Source organism: Ammospiza nelsoni, chromosome 15 (genome assembly GCF_027579445.1).
Source record: "Ammospiza nelsoni isolate bAmmNel1 chromosome 15, bAmmNel1.pri, whole genome shotgun sequence".
NCBI lineage: Eukaryota > Metazoa > Chordata > Aves > Passeriformes > Passerellidae > Ammospiza > Ammospiza nelsoni.
Window position 1 is genome coordinate 4,809,278 of NC_080647.1, and position 26,960 is coordinate 4,836,237.

General features: G+C 45.9%; 1 protein-coding gene across 1 annotated transcript; it reads right to left on the reverse strand.

Annotated features, from left to right (window-relative positions):
• Positions 1-1,247: 1,247 nt before the first annotated feature.
• Positions 1,248-26,960, reverse strand: LOC132080063 (sodium/hydrogen exchanger 2-like). Its single transcript, XM_059483050.1, has 12 exons — positions 26,735-26,960; positions 24,885-25,348; positions 23,912-24,162; positions 20,476-20,693; positions 16,684-16,880; positions 13,365-13,454; positions 11,148-11,218; positions 9,923-10,087; positions 9,388-9,502; positions 7,346-7,483; positions 2,267-2,339; positions 1,248-1,390 (listed from the first exon to the last, which is right to left on the reverse strand). The coding sequence occupies exons 1-12, from the start codon at positions 26,958-26,960 to the stop codon at positions 1,248-1,250; spliced, it is 2,151 nt and encodes a 716-aa protein (XP_059339033.1).

The window sequence follows — 26,960 nt, forward strand, 5'->3', positions numbered from 1 at the left end:
TTGCGCAAAATTGTGCCTTGAATTTAAAAGGAAAGCCCCAAGGTACCATGCAGGGGTCTCCTAAGGGAGTATTTCTGCACACAAGGAGTCTTGGTTCTGTGAACCCAAAAATATCATGGTGGGGAGTCTGTGAATACCTACAGTTTCTTTTAATGCTGTTTCAAAAAGAGCCACTTGTTCAGATTAAACACTCTTGGATCAGAGGAAGGAGAAGAAAAAGAAAAATGTCAATGCAAAACTAAAACTTGTCCTGTCAGGTTCAGGAAGGACAAGAATTCAAAGGCTTGAACTTACCTGGAGTTTCAAAGAAAATTACCCAAAGCTGGGGCTGCCTGTCTTCCTCAGGTCCTATCCCCAGAGTTTTCCTGCATCTGCTGTGCAAAGGGCTCACACCTTTCCTGGGAGAAGCCACCAGGGTTTGGGTCACCCTCCTGGCACTCTCAAACCCCTCTAAACCCACAGCTCCCAGCTATGGCAGCACAGATCATCCCAAAATATCTTTACAGGATTAATGCCACCAACCAACCACGTCAGAAACCTTTCCATAAGGGCTGTCACCCTCATCTCCTGCTATCACCACTGGGTTTGGAGCCTCCTCATTTTAACTTCGGGGTGAATCATTCCTTACATAAATTTTCAAAAACCAGAAAGAACATATTTCTCCCTTTTAATTCAGCTGCAATAATTTTTCATTAGCAGAACTGTGGCTGGGTGTGGGACAATCCCTCAGGTAAGACACAGCCCCTTACTGAACCATGTCATTTAACTTTGGGCTTCATGAGATTAATGTTTACACTCAGGATCCATCAATTCCTGAGGAGAAGAAGAAATCTGTTGCTGTCTCTGCTCTTTCCTCCACCCTCTAATAAAACCTTCTTTGAGATTATCAAGTTTTTCCCAACCTATAATCCAAATGCTCCCTGCTGTTTAGCCTATCCCTGAAAACTAATGAGAAGATCCCATATCTCACCTTATTAAAACATGCTTCCTTGCAGTTGTAGGCAGTTTCAGAAATTTTCCCAGATTGAACAGGCTAATTTTTCCTAGAAATTCCTTAGAAATGTCCCCTGGCATTGCTGGGCATCTTTTTCCTCAGTTCCCACAGAAAACCCAACACTGGGCAGTAAGAGTGACTTTCCATGCAAACCACTCTGGATATTCCACCCTGTCCACGCTGTCCTTTCCAACGTGCATCTTATTTACATTATCTACACATCCAGCATCCCCCACTGAAGGAGTCAGAGCCCTCATGGGGAGCTAGAGCATCCCTTGTGTTTGTACATGTCCAGAGTCAGCTCCTTCAGCCCCGTGTCAGGCTGGCGCGGTGGGATGGCACACACGGACTTGGACCGGCTCTCCTTCCCCTCTCGGACCTTCTCCGTGTTCCCCACTGTGGGAAGAGAAACAGCACAAGAAACACCATGAGAAACACCCCAAGAAACACCCTTCTTTGTGGTTCAGCAGGAATGAAGGACACCAAGCTGGCCACGTGCTCTTTGGGGATGAGCTGTTCCACTCCACTTCCCAGTTATAAAACAGGAGAAAAGAACAGTGTTTCCATGGAAGGAAAAGCCAAAAAAAGGTGATTTCAATCCAGGTTTACACTTCAAAATACATAAAGTATTTGGATCAGTATCATCATTCTTTCGTCAGTCCACATCTGCAGCTTTGCAGAGCAAAAATTCACATTGGTGACTTCCTTAAAGCAGCTCTGGACAACGCAGGTGTCCTGCTGGAGCACCTGGAATGTCCTCTTGCCATATTACGGGACTGTTTGACAGGGATGAACATGCAACCATGACAGAAGGGTTACAATCTCCTTCTGTTCTGACACCACTGTATGTCAGAGGCCATGGTGCTCGTGTTTTCTGTGGGTGGAAAAAAAATTTACCCAGAAATAATGGGTTTTATCACTTTTCTCTGCTTACAGTCATGGTTTTCTTCAGAAAGAACATTACTGAAGTATTCCTGGTAAACTGTGGATTAAAACAGCTACATCCCAGGTTGGATGAGGCAACCTGACCTGGTCGGAGATGTCCCTGTTTGTGGCAGAGGGGTTGGATTAGATGGCTTTAAAAGAGCCCAAACCATTCACACCAACCTCAGGTGGGCTGAGAGGGGGCACCAGGGCTCTTTCAGCTCTTCTTGCTCACCCAAGAGGCTCATTTCAGGAGCCCAAATTTGTCCCACAACCTCCCTGTCACCTGCTGGGCCATTCCACGGGGATGAGGGAGGGCAGGGAATGAGCCTCAGCTCCCCAACTTACCGGTGAGGGAGCGGCAGAGCTTGGGCTGCGGGCTGGGCTCGCCCTGCGCCGAGCACGAGTCCTCCTTCTGCGACTGAGGGAGGGAGAGAAGGACTTCAGTGCCCTGTGAAACCTGCCCACAACACTCCTGCCTCATAAACCTGCAATCCCTAAGGATTCCACTCCCTTTCGGTTCACTTTTGTCATGTAAAAATAAACAATAACAGCAACGAAAAAAATAAGGATTGCTAAAAATAGGCTGAAGAGATGGCAGGAAGTATTTGCAGATGGTGATTTGGTACAACATAGAATCATGGAATGGCCTGGATTGGAAGGGCTTTAAAGATCATCCCATTCCCTCTGCTGTGGGTGGGAACACCTCTCACAGGACCAAGTTGCTCCATCAAAACTAAAGGCCTAAAACCCTTCCAGGGATGGCGCATTCACAGCTCCTCTGAACAACATTACAAGCTCTTTATGGTGCATCAAGAATTTAGAAATAAAACCGAGCCAGTGCCAGAGGCTTAAAGAATGAAAATGGCACAATACAGCAATTATGTTTTGAGTTCTGGAAGAGGTCTGATCTCCCCAGGAATGGTTCAGCTGAGGATGGGAAGCCCTGGAGCTGAGAGAATGGGGCAGGGAGTGCAGAAGGCAAAGCTGTCCCCAGGATATGGATGTTTCTCACCTTGGCTGTTCCCCACGCTGGCTGCAGGCCAAGGAGGCAGGTAACGAGCTGGCACTAACGAGCTCCCTGTCCTTTCACTCCAGTGCTAATCTCCACCCTCCAGGACAAAAAAATCGGAATGAAAAAAAAATAGAAATCAGGTAGCACAATGCCGCCTGGATTGTTCGGCGCCTCTGCAAACTGGGAATAAGTCTCTCACACAGCTGCGATTTGGCACCTCGGTCCTGAAACCCAGACTGCCAAAATAACTCTGGACACATCCCAGCCTGGTTTTCTGTTTTGTTTCGGTTCCTTCTCCTCCCTCCCCTAACGAGGACCGCTGCCCTGCATCCCTTGTTCTCCCTTTTATTGACCATTTTAATAACAATGCCTTCCCGGCTCCGGCAGCTCCCTGGAAAGCCATTCCCAGGGGCATTGAGCGGTTCTCAGAGCATGCTCCATGAAAGGGCTCTGACATAATTACCAAAGGCACTCTGTCATTTACGCACATGGCTCGCAGGCAGCTCCAAATAAGCTCCTTCTGGGGGAGTGCACTCCTGTTTTGGCAGCAGAAAAGAGGACCAAGTTGCCTGGCTACAGGTGCAAGGATTTTCTGGGTGCTCCGTGGTAAATAAAAGCTGTCCTGGGTCTCAGAATCTGCCCTGCCAGCTCAGGCTGGGCTGGATCCCTGCCTAAAATAAGGCCAGCCCCGAAAGCAGCCGGTGCTGGAAGCCAGCAATGATGCACGGCTCCAGGAAGCAGCAGCCTTCGGCAGGAATTTTGTCCTTAGGCAGAGGAAGGAGAACTTTCTGCTGGAAATAGATAGTCTTGGAGTTAATCCTCTGGGCTGTGGTTCAGAGCTGAAGTCACCTCATTCTCCTGCCAAGGTCCTTCTGCCTGGTGTAAATCATTTAACCTGCTCTGGAGGAAGGAAGATTGTTCTTTTCTTGCTCTTTCTCCCTGTTTTGTTCTCCAAACTCTCCTTGGAGGAGGCTCCAAGAGCCCCCTCTCCATGCTGTAAAAGCCCCTGAAGTGAAGCCACCAACCCAAACAGGGATGTTCTCCCACACACCCCTGATTTTGTTTGGGGAGAAAAAAACCAACCAGCCCCTAATAAAATATGATAAATAAAATATTTAACTGAGCTACAAGAGCTTCATATTTAACAGCAAAGCTCTCAGCACCTTCACTAAACAAGAAAAACAGGGTTTTCAAACACCCAACAGAAAAAACCAAACAGAAAAAACCAAAGAGAAAAAACAGGGTTTCTACTGAAGCAAATTTTTAAAATTATTCCCTCAGCTCCTAACGCTCAAGGTACCACCACAGCTTTTCTCCAGGACTGGCAGTGGAATTGCAGGAGTTTCACCAGCACCACAGGGGTTCCAGTGGCCCTTTGCTGGAAGTTTATTCCCCATTCCTGGATTTCCAGCTGGGCCTGCAAACACAGTTGTAATGCTTCCATCTCGTGGTGAGATGTAGAACAGAAAAACCTGGGGAGCAGCAGCATCCAAGTTTTTCTTGCTGACTCAAAACCTGGAAAGCCAAACCCTTCCCTGTGGGACTACAAAAGATGGAATATCTGACAATCAGAAAAATCTCTAACACCATCGACATTTTTCATGAATAGCTTTTTTAAATCAGGAAAATACCATTTTCTTTTCAATTTGGCATGGAAGAAACACGAGTAGCTGCTTTTTTCCCAAAACCTGGTAAGTATTGAGCTGCTTATAATAGGCTAAAATCTACTTTTTAGCACACTGTTCCTTCTTTTACTGACAAATTCTGCAATCTGTCCTCCTACAGAACAAAGTAACAGCATTCACCCACCCTCCTTAATATTATATAATATTATATATATATAAAATTAATATGGTGTTAATATTTCAGGGCTCTATTAGAGCATTATCCCATCACTTTTGGGCATCATTTTATTTCTTTTCACAGTAAATGAGGCAGCTATTCTTAAAAATTAGCTGGAAAGCTGCTGGTGACACAAAACAGGCCTGGCTTGTCCTTTTGGGCACTGAGGGATGGTTCTTGGGTTAGAATCACCCTTACAGGTGTCACTGGGATCAGCTCCTGGTATTTGCTACCATCTCCAGGCTGGACAGGACATCCTCATCTAGTGGAAGGTGTCTCTGCCCATGGCAGGGGGTTGGAACTGGATGATCTTTAAGGTTTTTCCCAACCCAAACCATTCTGGGATTTACATCTGCTTCCCTTGGCCAGGCACAAAGCCAAGGTGGCTGCAGTGAAGGGCTGTGAGCAGCACCAACAAGTGGCTCCAGTGACACAACAGTATTCAGCATCAAATTGGCATTTTCCATAATCCACAGGGCATTTCCCACCCTCAGAGGGCATTTTTCCATCATCCACAAGTCAGCACAGACACAGAGTGAATCCTACTGCTTTTGCAATTCCCCAAAAACCATTCTGTTCCCCCAAAGCCCAGCTGCAAGCACTCAAAGGAACAGGAGGAACAGCTTTCCCAAAGCTCCTGGATTTCCCAGCAAATGCAGCAGAGAAGGGGAAAGCAGGAGCACAAGGGTTAACAATCAAATATCCTTAAAGGAGGGAACGTCGTGCTCAAAATCAGCCAGAGTTTGATGTTGCTCTTTTGAAGTTTAATTATACCAAATGTTCTACAGGAACATGCCATGTTCTTGCCTATCTATTCTGAATTGTAAGTACCAATCAGCATGTAAATGATCAAATTAAATCTTTTAAGTTGTTTGCAAGAGCCAGAACACCTTTCTGGGGAGGAAGGGCTGAGCACCAGCAGTGTTTGGTGCGGTGCTGCCGCTCCCGGTGGGCTCCTCCATGATTGGCATTTCCACAAGGAAAGTGGAGTGGAAAAAAGTCCACAGCATTCCTGAGTTATTGTGCTGTCATGGAAAATTACTATCTAAATAGGGAAGGGTGGTTTGTTTCTTTCTAAAAGGTCATTTTGTTCTCATCAGTGATGGAGCTTGGCTGCTCAGATTAGAGATCACAACTCACACTTGGACAGTGCTCCAGCTCAAGCCATCAAAACCTAAAATTCGGAGAAGTGAGTGAAATTCAGGAATGGCTCAGCAATTACTGCAAGCACCAGCCCTGCCAGAGCTCAAAGAGTGTTTGGACAACACTTTCAGGCACAGGGTAGGATTTCTTGGGGCTGTCCTGTGCAGGGCCAGGAACTGGCTCAGTGATCTTCATGGATCCCTTCCAATTCTGGATGTTCTATGGTTCTGCACTGCTGCTGACCTGGGCATTTGGGAGCAAAATATGACAAGGGTTAAATGCTTTTCCTCTAAAGAGTTACAGAGGATGGGAGGAACTGAAAAAAACCAAGCCTGCTCCTCATGCATCATTTCTGCAAACCTTTCTTTTCCATAGCTAAATGCCGGCCCAGCTTCTCTCACCAATCTCCAAAGAGCAAAAGTCTTCACCAGGCACAGACGTTGTATTAATCCTGTTTCTCCTCTGATTCAGAACATAAACCAACACAGAGCTATGCAAGCAGTAAATTGGAAAAATTTTCATTTCTCACAGGAATCTGGTAAGCAAAACTTCCTTCTATTTTACTTCTTTCAAGCCTGCTCAGAACTGTAGATGTGTTTAAAAACAAAGAACTCACCCCCAGAATGCACAAGAAAGATCACAAAAATGCTTCTTCTGTCCTTTCAAAAGAGTTGAGCTGGGAGGGGGGGAAACATTGAGCAGTTTCAAATATTTACACTCTGGACCACTGACAATGGGGGAGACAAATTCCTGTGTTCGATGAAATCTCCCAGAAAAGAAAACACGGGAAAACCAGACCTCAGCATCGCAGAGTGAAGCCCAGTCAGTGACATTTGTAAATAGTAAAAGTAAAGAACTTTCCTAGCATGGGTGGAAGTCACAAAGCACTGAACAGGGCTGTGCTCGGGATGGCTCCTTGCTTTGCCAGAAGCTGGGTTGGGGGCAGTTCTTCCCTTTCTATTTTTCCTATTCACTGGAATGCGATTTGGGATTGAGAGCCTTTTTTAAGTTAAAATAACAATATTTGTGTTTCAAAGGAAACAGCCTCAGCAGTGAGCAGGCTGTGGGGAAAGCAGCCTGTGCTGTTGAGAGTGTAGCTAAGAATTGGAAAAGTACAAGGCTGTGGCTAATTCCAAATCCTGCACCTGCAAGATAGTGTGTCCTTGGGCCTAGCTGTAGTATGATAACAAATAGTGAAAGAGACATGAGAAAAGAGAGATGTAACCCCTAAAGAATAGAGAAGAGCTGATGTTGTGGTGTGGCCAATAGACGGTGTAAATTACACAATATTCATGAGCTTATTACTTGCTGTATAAGTCTCTGATGCTCTCTTCAATAAAAGAAGCTTGCTGATCTCATATTGAGCATCTCAGGTTTTCCCTGCACCCGACAAATGGCTCATTCTGCAACACAGTGCTCGCTCTCACCTCCTTCCTGGAGCTGCTGCAGGTGTCGCTCCCGCCCAGCTCCACCAGCAGGCTCTTGTGCCGCAGGATCAGGAGCTCCTTGGCGCGCTCCGCGGGCTCGCTGTCCCCGGGCAGGGTGTGCCTGTTGTACGCCGGGCCCTGCAGGGGACACACGGAGCTGCTGGACACGGGACATCGCTGCCATCCTGCAGGAGCCTCCTGCCCTGCAGCCATCCCACCCAGCTGTGCATGCAGTGGTGTGGGAGACGTGGGGATGGGAAGAGACACGGAAGGGAGATGGGACTCTGTAGGAGCGTCGGGGGTAGGATGGTGGGGACAGACGGAGACGAGAGATCTCTGGAGCCAGGTCGTGGAACTTGGGTTGATTGCAAAGGGCCTGGGTGCAGGGCCCTGCTGGGATTTGGGGTTTATTGCAAAGGGCCTGGGTGCAGGGCCCTGCTGGGATTTGGGGTTTATTGCAAAGAGCCTGGGTGCAGGGCCCTGCTGGGAGCTGCCAGACACAGCTCAGAGCAGGCCTGAGAGAAGAGAGGGGCAGAGAGGATGAGAGGGTGAGAGAGTCAAAGGGCAAGAGAGTAAAACGGGGTAAGAGAGTGAGGTTCCCATTACAATACAATAAATCTTCTTCTGTGTTGAATATTCTGATTCTCACTAACCAATCTAGTACAAGCTACAAATCCTATAGCATTTACATACAGCCTATAAGATCATTACATTACCATACTGTGTTACATTTTAAACCCTAAAAACTCCTCTTTGGGCCCCTTCTGCCAAGCTGTAGGGTCTGCTCTAACTAACCCTTGGAGCTGTCTGCAAGCAGAGGGTGTTGTTCCATCAAAAGGGGATTACCTTCAGCCAGCCACACCATTGTTTTCTAGTTGTTTAGTAACTGAGGTATCTCAAAGCTTGCTTTCATTTCAATCTCGCTTATAGTTTCTATATTCTCAAAATCTTTTGCCAGACAATCATATTTATAAGGCTTTCCTGTTTCATCTTCTCCAACAGGACTCCAAACTTCTTTTTTTTTTAGTTGAAATCACCCAAGAAATCCCTGAATGACAAGACTGAGGTGGCATCCAGGTGTCCACAGTGACTCAGCCCGAGGTGCCTTCACAGCTTCAGCCCCCAATGTTTTGTATTAACACCACCTTCCATATAAATCATTGGGAATCATAAATCCTCCTTCAAAACCCACCACCCAGCTTGAAATATCCCACTAGCACCAGTGGGAGCTGGGATAATGCTGTCTCTACAAGGGGTTAGGCTGGATTAATGCAGGACTAAGCTCAAACTGGACCTGTGCCTTCATCTTTATCCCTCCACCATGTCCATAGGTTCTTCCCAGCCTTATCCCACTGTTTCCCTCAGCTCAGCAAAGGGACAGGAGGGGAAGGCTGATCCCTCTGTGCTGAGCTGCCCACACCAGCCCCACCCCTGAGGACTCTGTATTTTGTGTGCAATGCATAAAACAAAGGCTTAGGTGGACTTTAAGGCTAAGTCTCCCTAGGAACAGCAATTCCAGGTGCTGTGTGAAACCCCAGACATGATCCATGACTCTGTAAACAGCAAGTGGGGTTTATGTCCTTTAACCACTGCTACCAGTTCCATGGCAGAACTCTTGAGTGGATTTAAAAGCTCTACAGATCAATTGCCACTCACAGCTCTCTTCCATGGGGAAAAATGTACCATGATGATCACCCCATCCCTGCTCTGCCCTAGAGCTGCTGCTGGATGTGCTAACCCAGTGCCTGGAGTTCCACGTGCTCCTCCTTTCTCCTTTTCCCTGCTGGGTACCGATGCCGAAAATATTCCATGAAATTATAGGCTGACTGGGTGAACCTTTCAAAAGCTGTCAGGCAGCAAACAGAAATGTGCCACTGACTTGGAAACTGGATCTGGCTCCACACAGCCAACTATTCTCTCCTCACAAAGAGACATCCTGGGTAATTATGGAAATATTCATAACATCTGCTCAGGCTGTTCGGATAACTGAGGAAATTTGTGTCGTTGGACACTTAAAATATGGATGGAGGGAGAAGTTGTACCGTCCTCCTGATCCGGTACAGGTTCCTGGCCAATATTTCCTGCATGTTGTCCAGGACATCAGGATTTGGAGTGTCCTCCAGTTTTTGGTCTGTTATGACAGTCCTGTCGCTGCTGCTGCAAAGGAAAGCAGAAGATCTTATTTTGGAAGTGTATCCCCAAATCTCAGTGCCCCTTTGGGATCCCACCACAGCCAACGTGGCCAGCAGCTCATCTCTGCAGATGGAGCTCGTGGCAAAGCAGGAATTTGGCACTTGCATCAGAGCTGGGCTGTCCATATGCTCCCTGGTGGATAAAAGAGCCACGGGGAGCTGTGGCAGAGCAGAACCATCTGTGAGGTCTGAAGTGGCCATTCAGAACATTTAACAGTGCAAACCCATCCAAAACTGGGCAGGAGCCTCTCCCTCAGAGCACCATTTCCCTGTAACTCGTGGGGCTACAGGTGGCCCTCCATGTGCCACCATCAGTGCTGGGTGATGCTCACCCACCCCATCATTTCTAGCCCCAGCTGCTGGGTTTGAGGTGGTGTTTGCTCACAGGAAGGAGGGGTGGGCCAGGCCGTGGCCCAGCTGCCCAGCCTGGGCCAGCTCCATGGCGTGCTTGCGCTCCAGCTTCTCGTAGAGCAGCACGATGCTGGACTTGGGCTGGTCATACTCCCTGAGCAGGATCTTCTGCAGGTATTTGCTGTTGAAATACTCCAGCCTGTTGGAGAACAAAATGAGATGGGTTTGGCCTCTCCCCTGACTCCCCAGCACCAACAGACCTGAGCAAGGCACAGGGTCACAGCCCACGAGTGCCCCATATTCCATTAAATTCCATTATATCCCATTAACAACTCCTCAGAAATCGATGGTCCAAGAGGTCAGTCCCTAATTATTTCTGCATTACAGTACATGAGTCAAAATATTAAAACTTCACTAATTAAAATGAAAACTCCCCAAAAGTACCAGATATATCATGAACTCTTCTAGAAGTGCTATATCTGCAGTAGCCACAGAAGTCAACACTTCCAGATTCCTTCTTGAGCCATCTCCTCTTCTTTTCTGCACAAATTGTTGAATAATTTAGGTTGGGAAAGACCTCTGATATCATCAATCTCTCTAAGATCTGCTCACAAGGAGTTAGGATGTTCCTCAGCAGCAGTGTCTCCCATACCCTCTAGTGGCACTTCCAAGCATGGGCATTCCTAAAAAATCTCTACCAGCTGCATCTGTGTCTGGACCACCAAGGAGTTAAACCTGGTAGATAGTCTTTTTTGTATATTTTATGGTATTTGTGATTTTTAATAAATTCTAATAATAAATTAATAAATTTAATAAATTCTGATGCCTTTTAAAAAAATTTTTAAATGTACAGATTCCCAGAATTTAATGAAAATTGAACACTTTGCTACAGAAATCTGTAGAGATCTTCTGTAATTTCAGTCCACAACAAGCAGTGCTGCAAACTCAGCTCTTTAATGTTAACTGGGCACAGGCTGCATGTCATGGCCATGGGCTTCCAGCAGATTTCTTTGGGCAAGAAGGGACAAACACAACAAGAGAGGAGAAAGAATCTTTTTAGGGTGATGCAAAAGAGGTGTCTGCAAGCAGGGAAGTGCCTGAAAACCTGGTGTCCTCTTGGACAAGGAAAAGCTGCCCCTCTGTCCCCTCCCTCATGGATGAACAAGGCCCAGCTGCCCACAGCGGAAACTTCGGGAACAGAAACCAACCTCCTATTTTTTCCTACACGTGTACACAGTTGTATTTTGGCAAATCCTTACTTGTCTTTCCAGTAATACTGTCCCCAGTGTCCAGATATATCTTCAATGCCAGCCAGCAAATGATCCAGGAACTAGAGGAGAGAGAGAGGATTTCACTCTATGCCGGCTGCATACGCGATGAACGCGGCCAGCAAACAGCAAAAGCCACACACACACAACAGGGCATGGGCTGCTTCCAGCTCGGGATATGGAGCTGGGAAACAAGGAGAGAAGGCACTGGGATAACTCTCCATGCCCTCATCCATTGGTGCTGGAGTATGACTGGTTTGCTTTCAGGCGTGGGCAAGCAGAGGATAAATGCAGAGGGCCATGAATCTGCTCTCTGTGATGGGGACAGGAGGGCTGGTGGCTTCCATCTTCTGGGCCTTGTCCAGCAGGAAAGGCTCATTTTTGGGGTTTTGAGAACAATTTGTCTCAGGGAATCAGTATCTTCAGGATATAAGTGTAAGTAACCCATAAATGTTAATCTTGAATAATAAATACTGCCTTCCCCCAGACACTTCCCACTAAATAAAATAATCATATCATACTTTATATGAATACATTATTATTGTTTAAAATTATGTAAAAAATCCCAGCCTGGTTGGGTTTTCCACCTCAAAGTTAAATCCCTGTAATTTCCCAAACTGCTTTCCCTCCTAATGGCATCTCTAAAGTGGGAGAGGGCTCTGCTCTGCTACCCTCCACACTCAGGTACTGATGATCCTGGAACTTTCTACAGCTCTAAATTTTTTAAAACTATCTTTCTGGGGAGTCAGAGACAGAAAAGTTTCTGAGCAGCTGGCTCAGCCCTGCAGCCTGGTGTGGATTTAGTGCCCTCACATGGCTGCTGGCAGCTGTGAGCTCCACGAACACAGCACTGGAGGGAAGCACTGAAGTGTCCCATCCCTGGGAATGTCCCATCCCTGGGAATGTCCCAGGCCAGGCTGGACAGGGCCTGGAGCAACCTGGGATAAGGGAAAGTGTCCCTGCCCATGGCAAGGGGTGGAATGAGATGAGTTTTAAGGTCCAATCCAAACTATTCTGATTCTTTGGAATTACACTCACACACTCTGATCATCACTCCTACGAGCAAGAATATCCCAACTATCCAGATGGCAAAATAAATTTGAGTAAGAAAACTGCTTCTGGCTTCTGCATCCCTGATTTCCAACTATCTGCATTTTTACCTTCTCAACTTAATTGGTGCATGGCCATTTTCAGCTCACAGCTCCTAATAAACACATTTCTGAGATGATTTACCGCTCACATCCTAACAAAAGAACAAAATCTTCTCTGCTCATGACTGGAAAAGTGTGTGTTAACCTCAGACAAAGCCCTGCAGTCCAACCCCATTGTGAGGATGCCAAACAGGTTTTACAAATGTCCTCAGCCCCAATGGCTTTATTGCTAAAGAAACAATGACAATAATATTCCTGGAGGAGCCATCTCCACAGAAACGTGGCTGGGATTGAACAGGTAGATTCAGAAATATATTAATTTTCCATTGAATGCAGATGAAAATGGAAATGCTCAGGTGAGTGGGAGAGCAGCTGACCTCATGGAGCTGAGCCTCTCCCTGAAGTCCTCTATGACTACAAATACCAACACTGGGGTGGTGAGAACAAGGGGAATGAAAACCCACCTTTGAGTTATGGATGTAGAATCACAGGTTGGATGGGACCTTACATCTCATCTCATTCCAGTCCCTGCCATGGGCAGGAACACCTCCCACTATCCCAGATAGCTCCAATCTCCACCCAACCTGGCCTTGAATAATTCCAGGGATGGTGCACTTCAGAGGTTCCCTCCAATATAGCACCAAACTTATCTTCCCTTTCCTCATTTTTCTGAACCAATGGTGGTGATGGGACTGGAGAACACATGAAAGTTTCTAATCCTGAAAGCAACCAAGCCTCATTTTCTTTCTCTTGTTCCAGAGACCAGAGAAATTTGAGTTAGGTCAGAGCTTAAAGTTTTGGGCGAGAAATCATCTTTTTCTCTTATGTTTGTGCACTACCTGATGTTACATCAGCCTGACTGGTGCTGCTCTTATAATGCAAAAAAAACCCCCATGGTTAGGGAGCTGAACAGGACTTCTAACATGCAAAGGGGCTGGTAAAACTGCAGATTTTGCAAATTTGGGTAAAACTGCAGATCTGCAGCATCCCTGGAGACACATACATTGCAGGAAATATCAGAAAGCTCTGACCACGTGCTGATGGATGCTCCACTTACCCTGATGTGGATCTGCTCCCCCACAGTGGGAGCACTCTCCCTTTTCCTCTTGACAGCCAACAGGTCAACGAGGGGACGGATGGTCATTCCCTGCAGAGTAACCACAGACACAGAAATCAGCCTTTCCTCACGCCCAATTTTCCTGCATTGGAACAAAAGCCAGCAGTGTGGGGCTGAGCCACAGTGACCCTGTTCTTGTGTCTGAGCAGCCTCCCTGACCTGCCCTGCTTTCCTGGCAGGATAAAACCTGCCAAGCTTCAACAGGACTAGAAACTGTTCCCCCAGGTGTACCCCAAACACTTTGTTTGCTCCTGGTAGGAACCTGTCAATGGAGAGGAACTCACAGGGAGGCTTCAGGATGGAGGGAAGAAACTTCCACTCGCCTCATCCAGCCTCTCTGAGACCACAAAAAGCCAACCAAGAATTCCAAGGTCAAGCCTGTGGTTTGCTGTTGCTGTGTTTGTGGTTTGCTGCTGCTCGTGGCCTCCCAGATGGAAAGGGGCTCGAAACAACCCAAGTTCAAATGCCTGAAATGGGGATAATCCCTGAGATTTCTCAGCACGGAGCCTCCGCCAGCAATTGTCTGCTCACTCCTTCAGCCCTGTGTGTCACACACCATCAGTCCAGAGATCTCTGATGGCCAGACAGTGGCTGAGCTTCCTCATCAAAGCATCCACCTGGTGGGAAGGGTCAAGGAAAAGTTTTAATATCCTTTAAGCCTCATGAGAGAACTAAAATGCTGCTGTGGTGTGTTTCTTAGTCCGGCTTCCGCATGAAATGACTTTTCTAGGACATGTTTACAGCAAAAATGATGGAGTAGTTGATGTTTATGACTTCTGAATGTCACAAATGCTGGCACGGAGAAGAGTTGAACACATTTTTAATTGCAGAAACAATTAATGTGTCATTTTAATAGCTAATAGCAATAAAAAATGTGTCTCTATTGAGTCAATAACACAGAACTCACAAATTCCAGAATAACAGATATTACAAAAATTAAGCAGAGACTCTGCAATTTGGCCTCTTGCCTTCCTGGATAATCAGCTGCAGTTGTTTCCATTTTAAAGCAGTATTTGGGAATGTTATGGGAATCCCACCTGTCATTCCAGCCACACATCATTTCCCAGCACACCTGCAGGTCCCCTGTGCTGCTCCTCCATCCACCAGGGAAAACTCATCCCAGGGAGTGTCTGACAGCTCCATCACAGCTCACACAACGTTTTCCACCTCCAGAAATCCAGTGGGACAGTGCAGGCATCAAACAACCTGCCCCTTTCTCAATTATTACATTTGCTCAGAATTTCATGGCAGAGGTCAGGGGCCAGTAAGTTGAGGGAGTGAACTTACAGCAGTATTTGATTTTAAAACCACACCAAGAGGCAGAACAATGAGGGGAGGTTTGTGACATTCCAGACAAGCCCAGAGAGCTCCCTGGAGAAGTTCCTGGTCTGCGTGGCACACAGCCAGCCTGCTTGGAAGCACTGAGGGGCTGACAGTGGCTCAGGCAACCTCCTCAAAATGATTAACCAGGCTTGTTGTGGGAAGAGCCTTATGCAACTGGGTTAGGAAGGCCAAAAGAGAGGAGGTTCCTGGCTTGTGGAATGCTCTGATAGAGCCACGGGTGGCCAAGCCCAGCTGCTCATGGGGTGGTCATTCCTCTGTGGCAGGAGGGTTTCCAGCCAGCAGAGCCAGGATTTCCAAGGGAATCATAGATGTGGAGGGTTTGAGCACTGACAAGATGGCCCAAACCAGCCTAGAAGGGCTCAAATCACCTCTGCCTTGGTTTCTGTCCTATTATTATTATCTGTCCCAGACACTCCCGAACAAGTCTATATTGAGATTGTTGTGAATACAGAGAAAACATTTGCATAAAACAAGAAGAGAAATGTCCACTATGCACTGAAGTTGTTTCACAGCCAATATTTCTCTTGCCCTTTCCACACAGAGCGACCACAAAAGACTCTGGGACGGTAAAATTATTTCCTCCCCAACAATGCATCCATCGATGTGTCTGGCAGCAGCACCACAAAGTTGATTTGCAAACCCAGGTTTTTGAAGCGTCTGTTACATTTACCCACCTTTTTCTGTGCTGACTCCAGCAATATCATTCTGCCTCAGATTTTAAGTAATTTTCCTGTTTTTCCCTGCCCTGTTGTGGTGGTGCCCTGGCACTGCAGGCCCCTGGAGCCCAGCTCAGCCCTCTGCAGACACAGAGCTCCTGAAAGGCTGAGGGTCAGGGGGTTCCCCAGCGACACAGGGACCCTGTTTAACTCTCACCCTTTTGCACGGGGCTGACATCACCAGCTGAGCTTTGAGGTTACACAAAAGCCCTTGGATTTCCCAAAGCCTGGAGCTGCTGCCTTGGAACAACCTTTCTGTGAGGCTCGGGAACGGGAGCGGCCTGCACGAGCGGGCATGCCTGGGGACCGGGACTTTTCAATGTTGCACCCACATTTACATCTTAAAACTTGTCAAGCTCCACCTAAGCACATCCCCCATGCTGGCCTGGCCCCTGCTCTCTCCTTTCAGGCTGAGGCTGTGCCCAGTCCCACTGCCCTGCAGCGCCCAGCTCTGATCCCATTGGCACAACACGCTCTGATCCATCCTCCAGCTCAGGATGAGGATTTGGGTGGATGTGGGGAAGCAAAACCAACCCCAACACTCCACATTGTCCCAGTGCTTGACACCCACCAGAGGGGCTCAGTCAGGAAAAGCAGAAGGAGTTTGCTCTGAGGGTGATGCTCAGCCATGGGGCCACTCTGCAGCTGCCACCATCTCCCAAAGGCCCAGAAACTCCTCTGCTCCTGGGCAACAGCTCCTCATGGACCTCACCTCCCTGACCAGGAGCTCACAGGGAGCTCTTTTACATGAGATCTTTCCCAAACATCCACATCCCACTCACTTCAGTCCTGTGGAGAACCACTCTTTACTTTTTAGGATAAACAGAGGTGGACATCGGCCTAGCTCACTCCAGCACCTGACAACCCCAACTTTTCCACCAAAGCCTCCTTCAGATGTGGCTGTGTTTGCCAGAGGAACCAAGAGCTGTACTTTAGAGAAGCCCTTAGAGACCTGCTGCTGGTCACAGAAGAGCAGGGACACATCCGAGATCCCACAGAAAGCTGCAGGAAAGGTTTTACCACTAGATGTCACAGCAATGCTGAGAGCTGCTGCTCCTCCGAGCCCTGGAGCACCACAATTCCTTAAAACTCAGTGTTGGAGCACCAGAATTTACAGCCCCAGCGAGAGGGAGAGGAACCTCCTCCACCAGGCCCTGGAGGGGACCCAATCCCGAATCTGAGCCCAACACTGGTTTTACCTGCACGAACACGGTGAAGAGGATGACAACAGTTGTTGCTGCAATGAAGAGCTTTTTCCTGTGGAAGTCGGGCAGCAGGAAAACCAACGAGAAGCAAATGGCCCCTCGGAGCCCCCCATAGGCAATGATGAACTGGTCCTTACTGGTGATGGTGTTCACGTGAAATCTGTTCACAAAGAAAGTCAGCACAAGAACCCCTGGAAAGCAGGAAGGTAGATTGAGGTACATCAGTTAAATGGAACAATTAGAGAAAACTCATGATCTTACATCTTCCAGTAAAACATCACAGAATTGGGAAACACCAACTACAAGGAACAAGCCACGGCACAAGGGGGTATATTCCCAATACACCACTGGAGAACTTTTCTCCCAGTCTGATCCAACAGGCTGAACTTTGTGCAGATGAAAATTAATCCCCAACATATTTCTAATTTGAGGGATTACAAATATTGACTGGCTACAGTCCTGAAATATTGATTTATTCTAATTGGTGATAACAAATGACTGAATTGCTGAGGTTACAAATGCTTTTGAGGCAAATCAACAGCAACAACTTAACCACAAATTGCCCTCCTATTTGCCAAAGTTTCCTAGCTATATTCCACTTGTGTTAATGTTATTTCTTTCCCTCAGATTTATCCTACACAAATTGAAGGCCAGGTGAGGTTACACAGCAATTGCTGTGATTTACAGCCATTTGCAAATGCACAAACAGATGCAGAAAGGTACAAAAAGTCAGGCCTTAAATCAGTAGGCCGTGATTTTAATCCCAATGGATGTGATAAACATCCCATTTCCCAAAGATTAACAGCCATTCTGAGAACTGATGGCACCTCCTGTCACTGACTTTTGTTAGGAATTAGCTGGAGCCACAGCACTGTTGCTTTTCTAGAGGGTGTTTCCAAAAGAAATAAAAACAGTGCATTTGTTGTGTACATATCAAACATCTTCCCACACACCTCCAGCTAAAAATAGCTGAACTTTTACTGTATATTGGAGGAGTGTGAGGAAAACAAAAAGCTGGGCATGTTTGGGAATAGGGAACTCAGTCAACTGAACCCTGTGGCACCTTCCCCATCTCTGGAGCTCTGCAGAACTGGTGCCCAGACCAGCAGACAGGAAGCACTTGGGTCTCAAGGTTCTTTGCAACTTAAAAAATAAATAAAACAACAAAGCCTCCCTCAGATCACATCCACCCCTACTCTACAGCTCAGGCAGCGCCAATGATTTAAAGGAACAAAATTTACTTGAGCTGATATCCTGGCCTTTGTCTTAATTTAATCCTTCCTCATAAATTATTATTAGCATTCCCTAAACTAATTCAAGGCCAGTTTGCTCCAAGAGATGACATACAATTAATCATTGTGAGCAGAATGTATTTTCTCCTGCAGATACCTTGGGAAAGAGCAGGAGGAAATCTCCCCAGGGCTTGGATATCAGCAGAGCCCCAGTGCTGCCATGCAAGGGCTCTACTTTCCTTTTTAGATGATCTTCCTCATACCAAAGGAATTCCCCAGGTTTCAGCAGAATAATTTCTCAAACATTTAATGCACTGAGAGTGTTCTGTGAGGGACTGGGGTACAGTTTACACACCAATCCCAGCATTGCCCACCCAAAAATCCCCAATTCCTGCAGGGAAATGTGGGGGCACCTCCTTTTTCTGGATCAGTGCCTCAAGCACCTCCAAAATCCTGGAATTAAGACTGGATAAGTCCTCCAAGATCATCAGGTCCAACCATTCCTCCAGCACTGCCAAGGCCACCACTAATCCATGTCCCCAAGTGTCACAACCACACATTTTTTGAACACTTCCAGGGCTGTTGTCTCCACCACTGCCTTGGGCAGCCCATTCCAATGTTTGGCACCCCTTTCCACAAAGAAATCTTCCCAACTATCCAATTATTAACTAATAATATTAATTAATTAATCCAGAGCTGCTGAATGGCTCAGAGCAGGCCAAGGTTTCATCTCAACCACTCCAAGGAGGAGTTTCCCAGTCTGGCTCGGTGCAGCCCCTTCCCAGTTCTCACCCTCCCAGCTTGCCAGGAAGGTGCTGCAGGACAGAACACCCTGCTCAGGACCACCCAGACAATCTCCAGTCCTTGTTTGTGTGTTCTTATTTAATTCCAGGGAGATTTTCACTGGAAAAGGGTGGCTGCAGCCTGAGCCCTTCCCTAATAATGTGCTGCATAATTGAAGCTGCTCTCAGAAGGGCTGTGCTTAGGGAGGATTTTTGGGGTACTTTTGTAGCATTGCTATGTTCTTATAGCTTGCAATGAAGAATTTTTGAACTAAAAAAAAAAAAAAAAAAAAAAAAAAAAAAAAAAAAAAAAAACCAAACAAAAATTCAAATTCACTGAGAGCTTCTTTTATATGAGCAAATAATTTAAGAGAAATCACTTAATGGAAATAAAACACATGAATGTATAAAAAACTGACTAAAACACATGAATGTATAAAAAACTGACTAATGAGCACATTTCCAAGTATGGTGCACAGTTATTAAAACAAACTTTGGCATGTCCTAGCAGCTAATAAACCCCATTCTGCTCTGCCTTGCTAATCATGGCCTAACCTATTTAAACAATTTCTTGGAGTGTCTGTCAAATTCGAGTTCACTGCTTGACTTACTGGTTTGTAAACATAAATCCTGTCAAACGTTTTTAAGCGCTCGAATTCTTTGCCAAAAATGTGTGCTGTTATTTTCACAAATATTGTTAAGATATAAAAATACCCATAACTGAAGCACTCATTAGGTGCCAAGCACCATAAGAATGGAGGTCTAGCCTCTCCCAGCATGGAACCAGCACAAGATGCAACTGTGGAGAATGGAAACAAAGCACATCTATTTTTTTTTTGGTCATTTTCAATGCATGAAAATGGGATCCCAGGGAATCCTGGAACCAGAAGTTGGGTTTGCATTGGAATTGTGGCCAAAGAAACTGCAGAGATGAGTTATCAGGAGAGTATTTTCCTGCTTTGCCCCTCATTATCACCAAGCCTTGATCTCTTTATCGCTGTGAGGTTGGTCACACACCCTGATGAGTTCTCCAGGGATGCTGTAGACTCTTCATCCATGGAGATAACCAAAAGCCACCTGGAACATTCTTGCCTGTCTGACCCTGCTAGGGCAGGGGTTGGAGCAGATGATCTCCACAGGCCCCTGGAAACCTCAGCAATTCCCCAATTCTGCCACTCTCAACCCTAACCTGAAATTCTTGAGTAGGAGAAGGAGCATCCTCACAGTTTAGGTCCCAAATCTCATCTGGAATGAGAGCTACTGCAACGTTCCTCCAGCTTCCCAGTGAAGGATGCTGCTGTACATCAGCTTGTTATGAATTAAATCCCTTAAATTCAGAGGATTTTCATGGATCTTTCACCCCAAGGTATGTATCTACAAGTTCCCTCCTGCTGGGGAGAATACCAAGGAACTAAAAAACACTGAAATGGAAAAGGAGATCGTGGCAATGAAGGAGGGTAAGAAAGATCATGGCAAAAAAGGGACATTGATAAAACAGATCTCATGAAAGCTTCTATCCAGCACCAATGAGTGCAAGAGCAGGGAACTGCAGCCAAAGCCAAGATTTGGAATTGAGTGAGATGGAGGAGCAGGAAGCATTGGCTGGGATGTCCCAGTCCAGTCTGAGCATTCCCATCTGGAATAATCACACTGCAGAGTGAACAGGAAAGGAGGATGGAGGGGCAGAGCACCCTCTCATCCAATGGAATCTCACTCCTCACTCCCATAAACAATAACAGACATGAAAAACCAAGATCTACAATTTCCCCTACCAAGTGCCCTCCAAACGAGGCAGAAAATAACTGTGAAGCAAATGTAGGGCCAGTTCCACTCGTGGTTTTCTCCGATGGTGGAAACTCCGAGGAAGATGAAGATGAGGGTGTCGCTCACGCTGCTCCACATCTTCATGAAGTACTTGACTGTGGTGTGGGACTTGAGGGAGATGTTGGCCTCCACGTAACGCTTCATGCCCATGGCACAGGAAATGATGCTGAGGAAGTGAAAAATAAACAACAAGAAAATAAATATGTTTGAAATATGAAATGAAAAATATGTTTTTCTACTTTAACACAGAAAATCAACATATCAATTATAAAAAAATGGGGTTTCATCAAGTCTTGGACATTTGCAGACATTTCACTGAGGGCTGAGTCACTTCCTGCATCAGGCCAAGAGAATCAGGACTACTAGGACAATAAAATACTTCATAGGTTGCCCAAACTGTCCAAATCTGGATTTTAGCAGGTGAACAATTCATCACCTGTTGCATTTTATCAGAGCACAAAGCAACACCTCCAACTAACACCCAACTCTTCCCATCCCCACACACAGTTTCCAGTTCTTTAACTTTGCCAAACTCTGACCTTGCAATTGCCTGGCAATTTTTCATGGATAATTGTTTCTTCAAGTTCCAGGGAACATGGCATTAGCCTAATTCATCAGCTTTTCAAATCAATGTATTTTCAGGCCAGCAATCCTAGGAGGTCAAAAATCAATACATTTGCAGGCCAGCAATCCTAGGAGGTCAAAACAATTGAGCGCTCAAAGTGCTGAAACTCTTTTTTTTATATTTTAATCTGGACCAAAACATTTTTGTTCTAAATATTGCAACATGAATAGAAAAAGGGCTTTAAATTTCCAAGATCTGACTTGTAGTGCCATTTGATAAAGCCATCCATATTTTTATTGCACTGAAAACTGATTCCACAGGGAACATCACAATGTTGGATCACAGAAAAGCCAACAGAGAAGCAGATCTTTGGCTTGTCCCTGGCTCTGGGTGTGACCAGGACAGGTAAGTGACCCAAACAAAGGTGTTGAGAGAGGTTGTGGCTCACCCAGAACTATCAACTAAGAGATGCTCAGAGAGCTGCCAGGCAATTACTGCTTTGCACTGAAAATGCCCTGTTTAACCCCAGAATTTCACTAACATTTTGCATTATTTTGAAGACATAAACATTTGGGTCTCTTTGAATTTAAAACTGGGCTTTAGGGAGAGGATTTGTGGCAAAAGCAGAGGATAGGAAAGGTCAGAATTAGGAAAGTCACAACACTTTTGCTGAGGAATGGGATCCTGTGTTTTCCAGCACTAGGAGACAAAGATTCAGTTCCCTTTTTCACCAAATGTTTGAGTTCACATCTTTCCTCTCCTAAGAAAATGTACCAGTACATAAAAATATTCTAATACAGGTCTGGTTTGATTTATCCTTTTTAGGTCTGGCCTGCTTTGCCAGAAAGAGCAACAGGGACTGAACCACAGACTGGAAAAAAAATAAATTCTTCTGTTACTGTGTCTGCCTCAATAAATAGTGGGGAATGTAGTTCCAGTTAAAAACTAAGAAATCCAAGTACTTATGGGCAAGTGATTTCCAGAGCTGTGGTTTTGGGGAATGCTTATTGGAGAACGGACAGGGGATCACAGCACAGTCACAGAAAGAGAATAAACTTGTCTAAAGATGAACACTGCCACCAAAGCAAGGGGCAGGGAAAAAGAGAATAAGAAAGGAAAAAATCCAACTAAAACCTATTTGCAGAACAGTTTCACAGACTGAGCTGTATTCAGATTTTTTTTATATTTTTCTGGAGTATGTAGAATTGATTTTTTTGGCAATCAAATTATTTTTCAAAGACACAAACTGCCAAAAGCTGCTTTTTATAATACAGTATTCCCTGGCCACAACAGAATGAATTGTTTGAACTCCAGATCTATAAGACAGGCATTTATAATTTGGCAATTAGAAGGGCACAGTGCAGGAATCAGCTGCCTTTGCCATTGTTTTGCTTTAGAAAAAAATGCATTATTCAAAAGAACAGCAAATGGGTTCCATAATGGGTACAGCAGATTGTGATTGATAGAAGGAGACACCATTAGGATTGAATGTTTTCTGCTCCATGATGATTATGCAGCATATTTATTTCACTGTTCTGTCTTGCACTCCTATAAATAGGCTTTTCCTACCTATTCCCAGAGCTGGAATTGTTTTCAGTAACACTCAAATATTGCTCCTATTAACCAGCCGAGGAAACAAAATCGGCAAGACACAGGGATGGTTTATATCCAAAGCAACATCATTAGTTTTAAAATAGAAAATAGATCTCCCAGATACTTCTGTGCTGAGCTGGGAGCCCACTTCATTTTTTATTTTCTTTTTATCTTCTTTCTCATCAGCTGCACAGTTGTTTACACTGCAGCCACTGATGCAGGGTAGGTGCATTTTGGTGTCTTTGGGGGAATATTAAATGGTTGTGATCCTCAGCACCAGCTGATTCAGTTTGGGCAGGAGAACCACACTCAATACAATACAGGGCTGGATCCTGTATTCCTGTGTCCTCTGGTTTTCCTCTCTCTCTGCTTTCCAAGGTGAGATTTTGGTGAACATTGGGGTCTTTCTGGCTATTTTTGTCTCAGCATCTGCTCTGACAGTGAGATGTCCAACGAGGTAAGCACAAAGCTTAATTAGTCCCTTAAATCGGAATGATCTGGCTCAAAATTATTCATTTTATTAAAAGATCTACCCAGGTAAAAGAAAATTAAATGAGCTGCATGAATTTCTGACAGCTTTGGCTGAAATTGGCCAGCAGATTCCCAATATTGCTGGAGACAGAGGTGTTGGTTGACACCTGAGGCCAGACATGAGCTGTGTCTGAGCTTCTGGAGCCAAGTCAGAATCTCCAAAGCAGAGGTTTCCATTAGAATCCTCTGCTCCCAAAAAAAAACAGGAATATTTCAGGCTTCAGTTCCTGTCCCATCACTCACTGCTGTCACACCAAGGGCTGCCAGGCAGGACATGCAGATGGGGAAGGGGATGTGAGAACAGAAGTGCTGCAAACCAAGATCAAACCTTTCCAAGGAGCTGACTAAATTCTCCTTGTAACTCTTCCCATGTTGGTTTTGACTGGGCCATGTGGAAAATAACAAAATAAACTAAGAAACTTCTTCTGGCTCTGCCAAACCTGCCAGACCTCTCACTGTTGGAACATCCAGCCTTTCCAAACAAAAACCATGGAGCTCAAACAAACATTCCTCAATAACCTACATAAATCCCCCATCAGCCATCATTGTGCAATTTGGGAAACAGAATGACACTTGGAGAGGGGCCTGCTCTTCGTTATACACAGATTTCCAAATTTTAAAGTGTTTTGGGGTGTTTTTCAGTGAATACAGGCAGGGAGTTTCCCTGGAGAGAGGAGCTGCAGGGCCTGACTTACGCCACGATGCCGGAGAGGTGGAACATCTCTGCAGTGAGGTAGGACAGGTAGCTGTACAGGAACACAAACAGGGGCTCGATGACACGGATGTCCTTGGTGAAACGAGTGGTGAAGGCAGCAGTGAACCCAAAACTCAGCCCCACTAAAACTCCTCCCAGCCCAACCACGAAGAATTTTCCAATTCCAGCAAAAACATCCACGCTTTTGATGGTCGGCATCTCACAGAAAGAGCGAAAGAGTTTGTAGAGCACCTTGGAGGGGAAGGAAAAAGGGAAGCTGTTCACTGGATGTTCACCAGACATGGTCATGACACCAAATACAAATACTGGGAATTCTGCCAGTGCAGTGTCACCTCCTGCCCAGGAGCTCTGGCTCCCACCAGGGGACTGCTGTGGCCCTCACAGACTTCTGTCCCCAGACACAGAGTCAAAGAGGAACCTGAAAACTCCTAAATTCACCTGAATGCTGCCCAGGACCTCATTGCCAGAGATTTGGACCAGGATCCTCTGCAAGAAAGAGTTGTTGATGACTTTTCGCTCAACAAATCACAGAATCATTGAGGTTGAAAAAACCCTCCAAAATCATCCAGTCCAACCAATAACCCAGCACTGCCATGTTCACCACTAAACCATGTCCCCAGGTGCCACATCCACACGGTTTTTAAACACTTTCAGGTGTGGTGACTCCACCACTTCCCTGGGCAGCCTGTGCCAATGCTTGACTGCCTTTTCCATGAAGAAATTTTTCCCAATGGCCAATCTAAGCCTCTCCTGGTGACACCTGAGACCGTTTCATCTCATCCTGCCATTTGCTCCCTGGGAGAAAAGATCAACCCCCACTTGGCTACGACCTCATCTCAAGGAGCTGTAGAGGGAAATAAAGTCTTCCCCGAGCCTCCTTTTCTGCAGCTCTTCCATCCCCTCACTCAGTTTAACTTTGCAGGTTAAACACCCCAGCTCAGGCTGGTCCTTACCACGGTCACGGCATCATTGAGGAGGGATTCCCCAAAAACCAGGATGTGCAGCTTCTCGTTGACATGGATCTCCTCAAAGACAGCCAGCACGGCCACAGGGTCCACGGCAGCGATGAGGCTGCCGAACAGGAGGTTGTGCAGCAGGGACACGTCCTGCAGCCGGAAGGATTTCACCTGGCAGATCCCATACAGGGAAAAGCCGATCCCAAACACGTTCCAGATGGTGCCCACCACGGCGTAGAGCAGGATGGTGCCGATGTTCTCGAAAAAGGGGCGGCTGGGCATGAAGTAGCCGGCGTCCAGCACGATGGGGGGCAGGAGGTAGAGGAAAAAGATGTCGCTGTCCATCACTGGTGGGGATCTATCGTTTAACCCATAGATGATTCCCCCCATGATGAGCCCCACAAAGATCAACAAACAGCTCTCGGGAACGACGGAGGGCAGCTTGTTGTAGAGGTGGAAACCTACAGGGCAGGGAAGGATAAAAGTGGTGTTACCTCACCAGCCCAAACCCTCCCAAGGTCCCCACACTCCCACTGTCAGCAGGTTACACCTCGGAGTTGCACAAATAAATTCACACAGTGAGGGTGAAGTTGCTCAGAAATGGGTTAGAAAATCTGAAAGTTACTGAAAATACCAAACTTTCTCAAATTACTGCCTGTTCAGACCTCATTTCATCATAGCATAAGGTTAGAGATTATCTATTGAGGTGATAAACAAAAAGTAATAATCTGCATTAAATAAAAAAGTATTTGGAATTATTAATTATGTAATCTAGTCAGCAGCCCATCTTCAGTGCTAACAGAAATAGCAATTTCTAATTTTAAACACAATACAGTTTCTATACATTAAAGAAAAAATCACAAAATCCCTTCCCATTAATTATAAAGAGGTCCACTTTTAATAGCATTTAATCATTAGCATTTAAAGCTAAAAAATGTCCAATCAAGCCTGTCTTGTGCAATGCCCAACATTAGAAAAACCACCACAAGTACAAGGTGAGTTATTAAAAGAAAAAGTCATTGAAACAAACCTAATTAGAACAAAAATAACAATTTTTTAAAATCTCTGATCATTATTATGCCTTCATGCATGTGACTAGAATTAGGGCCTCATTATGAAGCATGAAATTAGTCAGACAAAAAGACTCTTTCCATCTGAAAAATTCTAATCAAACCCAATCTTAGAAACTTCTCCATTCTGAGGAAAAGAAATACAAGGGGAAAAAAAAAAGCCTTAAGATAACTTTTATAGCAGTAATTTAACAGAATTTAAGACAATTCCTGGAGAAAAAATATTTTTATATAATTTTCACTTGTCTGTGCCCAGTTTTTCAGAGGAAAATAAATCTATCTTAGATGACCTTGCATAGACAATCAACGCACAGAGATTTTATTTTGGGCAGCCTGGACATGGATGCAATTATTCCCTGGCCAGACAAAGGGCACTTTTAGAAGAATAAGCAATCTTCATTTTAAGATGAAGATGTCAGTGGACCACCTGCACAGAGCGTGGCTGGCAAGGAAATCAAGGTGAACACACACCGTGGTGCATCCTGCAGTTAAATCAAGCTGCTTGCTCCTCCTGGAAACCCGGTATTTTTCCTCCTAACAGCAACAGCACTCCCAGGTGTGAATTTCTAGATGGAAAATCACCCTTTCCAGATGGAAAACCACATTTCCCTAAAATGCAACTTGTTTTCCACCTGTTGCAGCGTCTCTGGCACGCAGCGTGTGAATTCCGAGGATTTGGGACGTTACCTCAGATTCTAAAGCGGAGCAGACATGGAGCAAAGGCCACACCACCTCCACAGACTCCCCATCCCTCCTCATCCTCTCAGGAGGCCTCACCTATTTTGGCCAGGGAGGCCAGCATGATCCAGAGGGTGATTTCAAAGGGCACCTGGACGTGCTGATAATCCAGAGAGAAGAAGGCGTGCTCCGCGGATTCATTGCCCGGCGCGTCCTCGGCAGCCCAGCTGATGTTCTCCAGCCCCACGTCCTCCAGGGCTCCCACCATGCAGGAGAGCCAGGAGCCAGCCAGGACAGCTGCAGCTCTGCACCCCTGGCTCTCCAT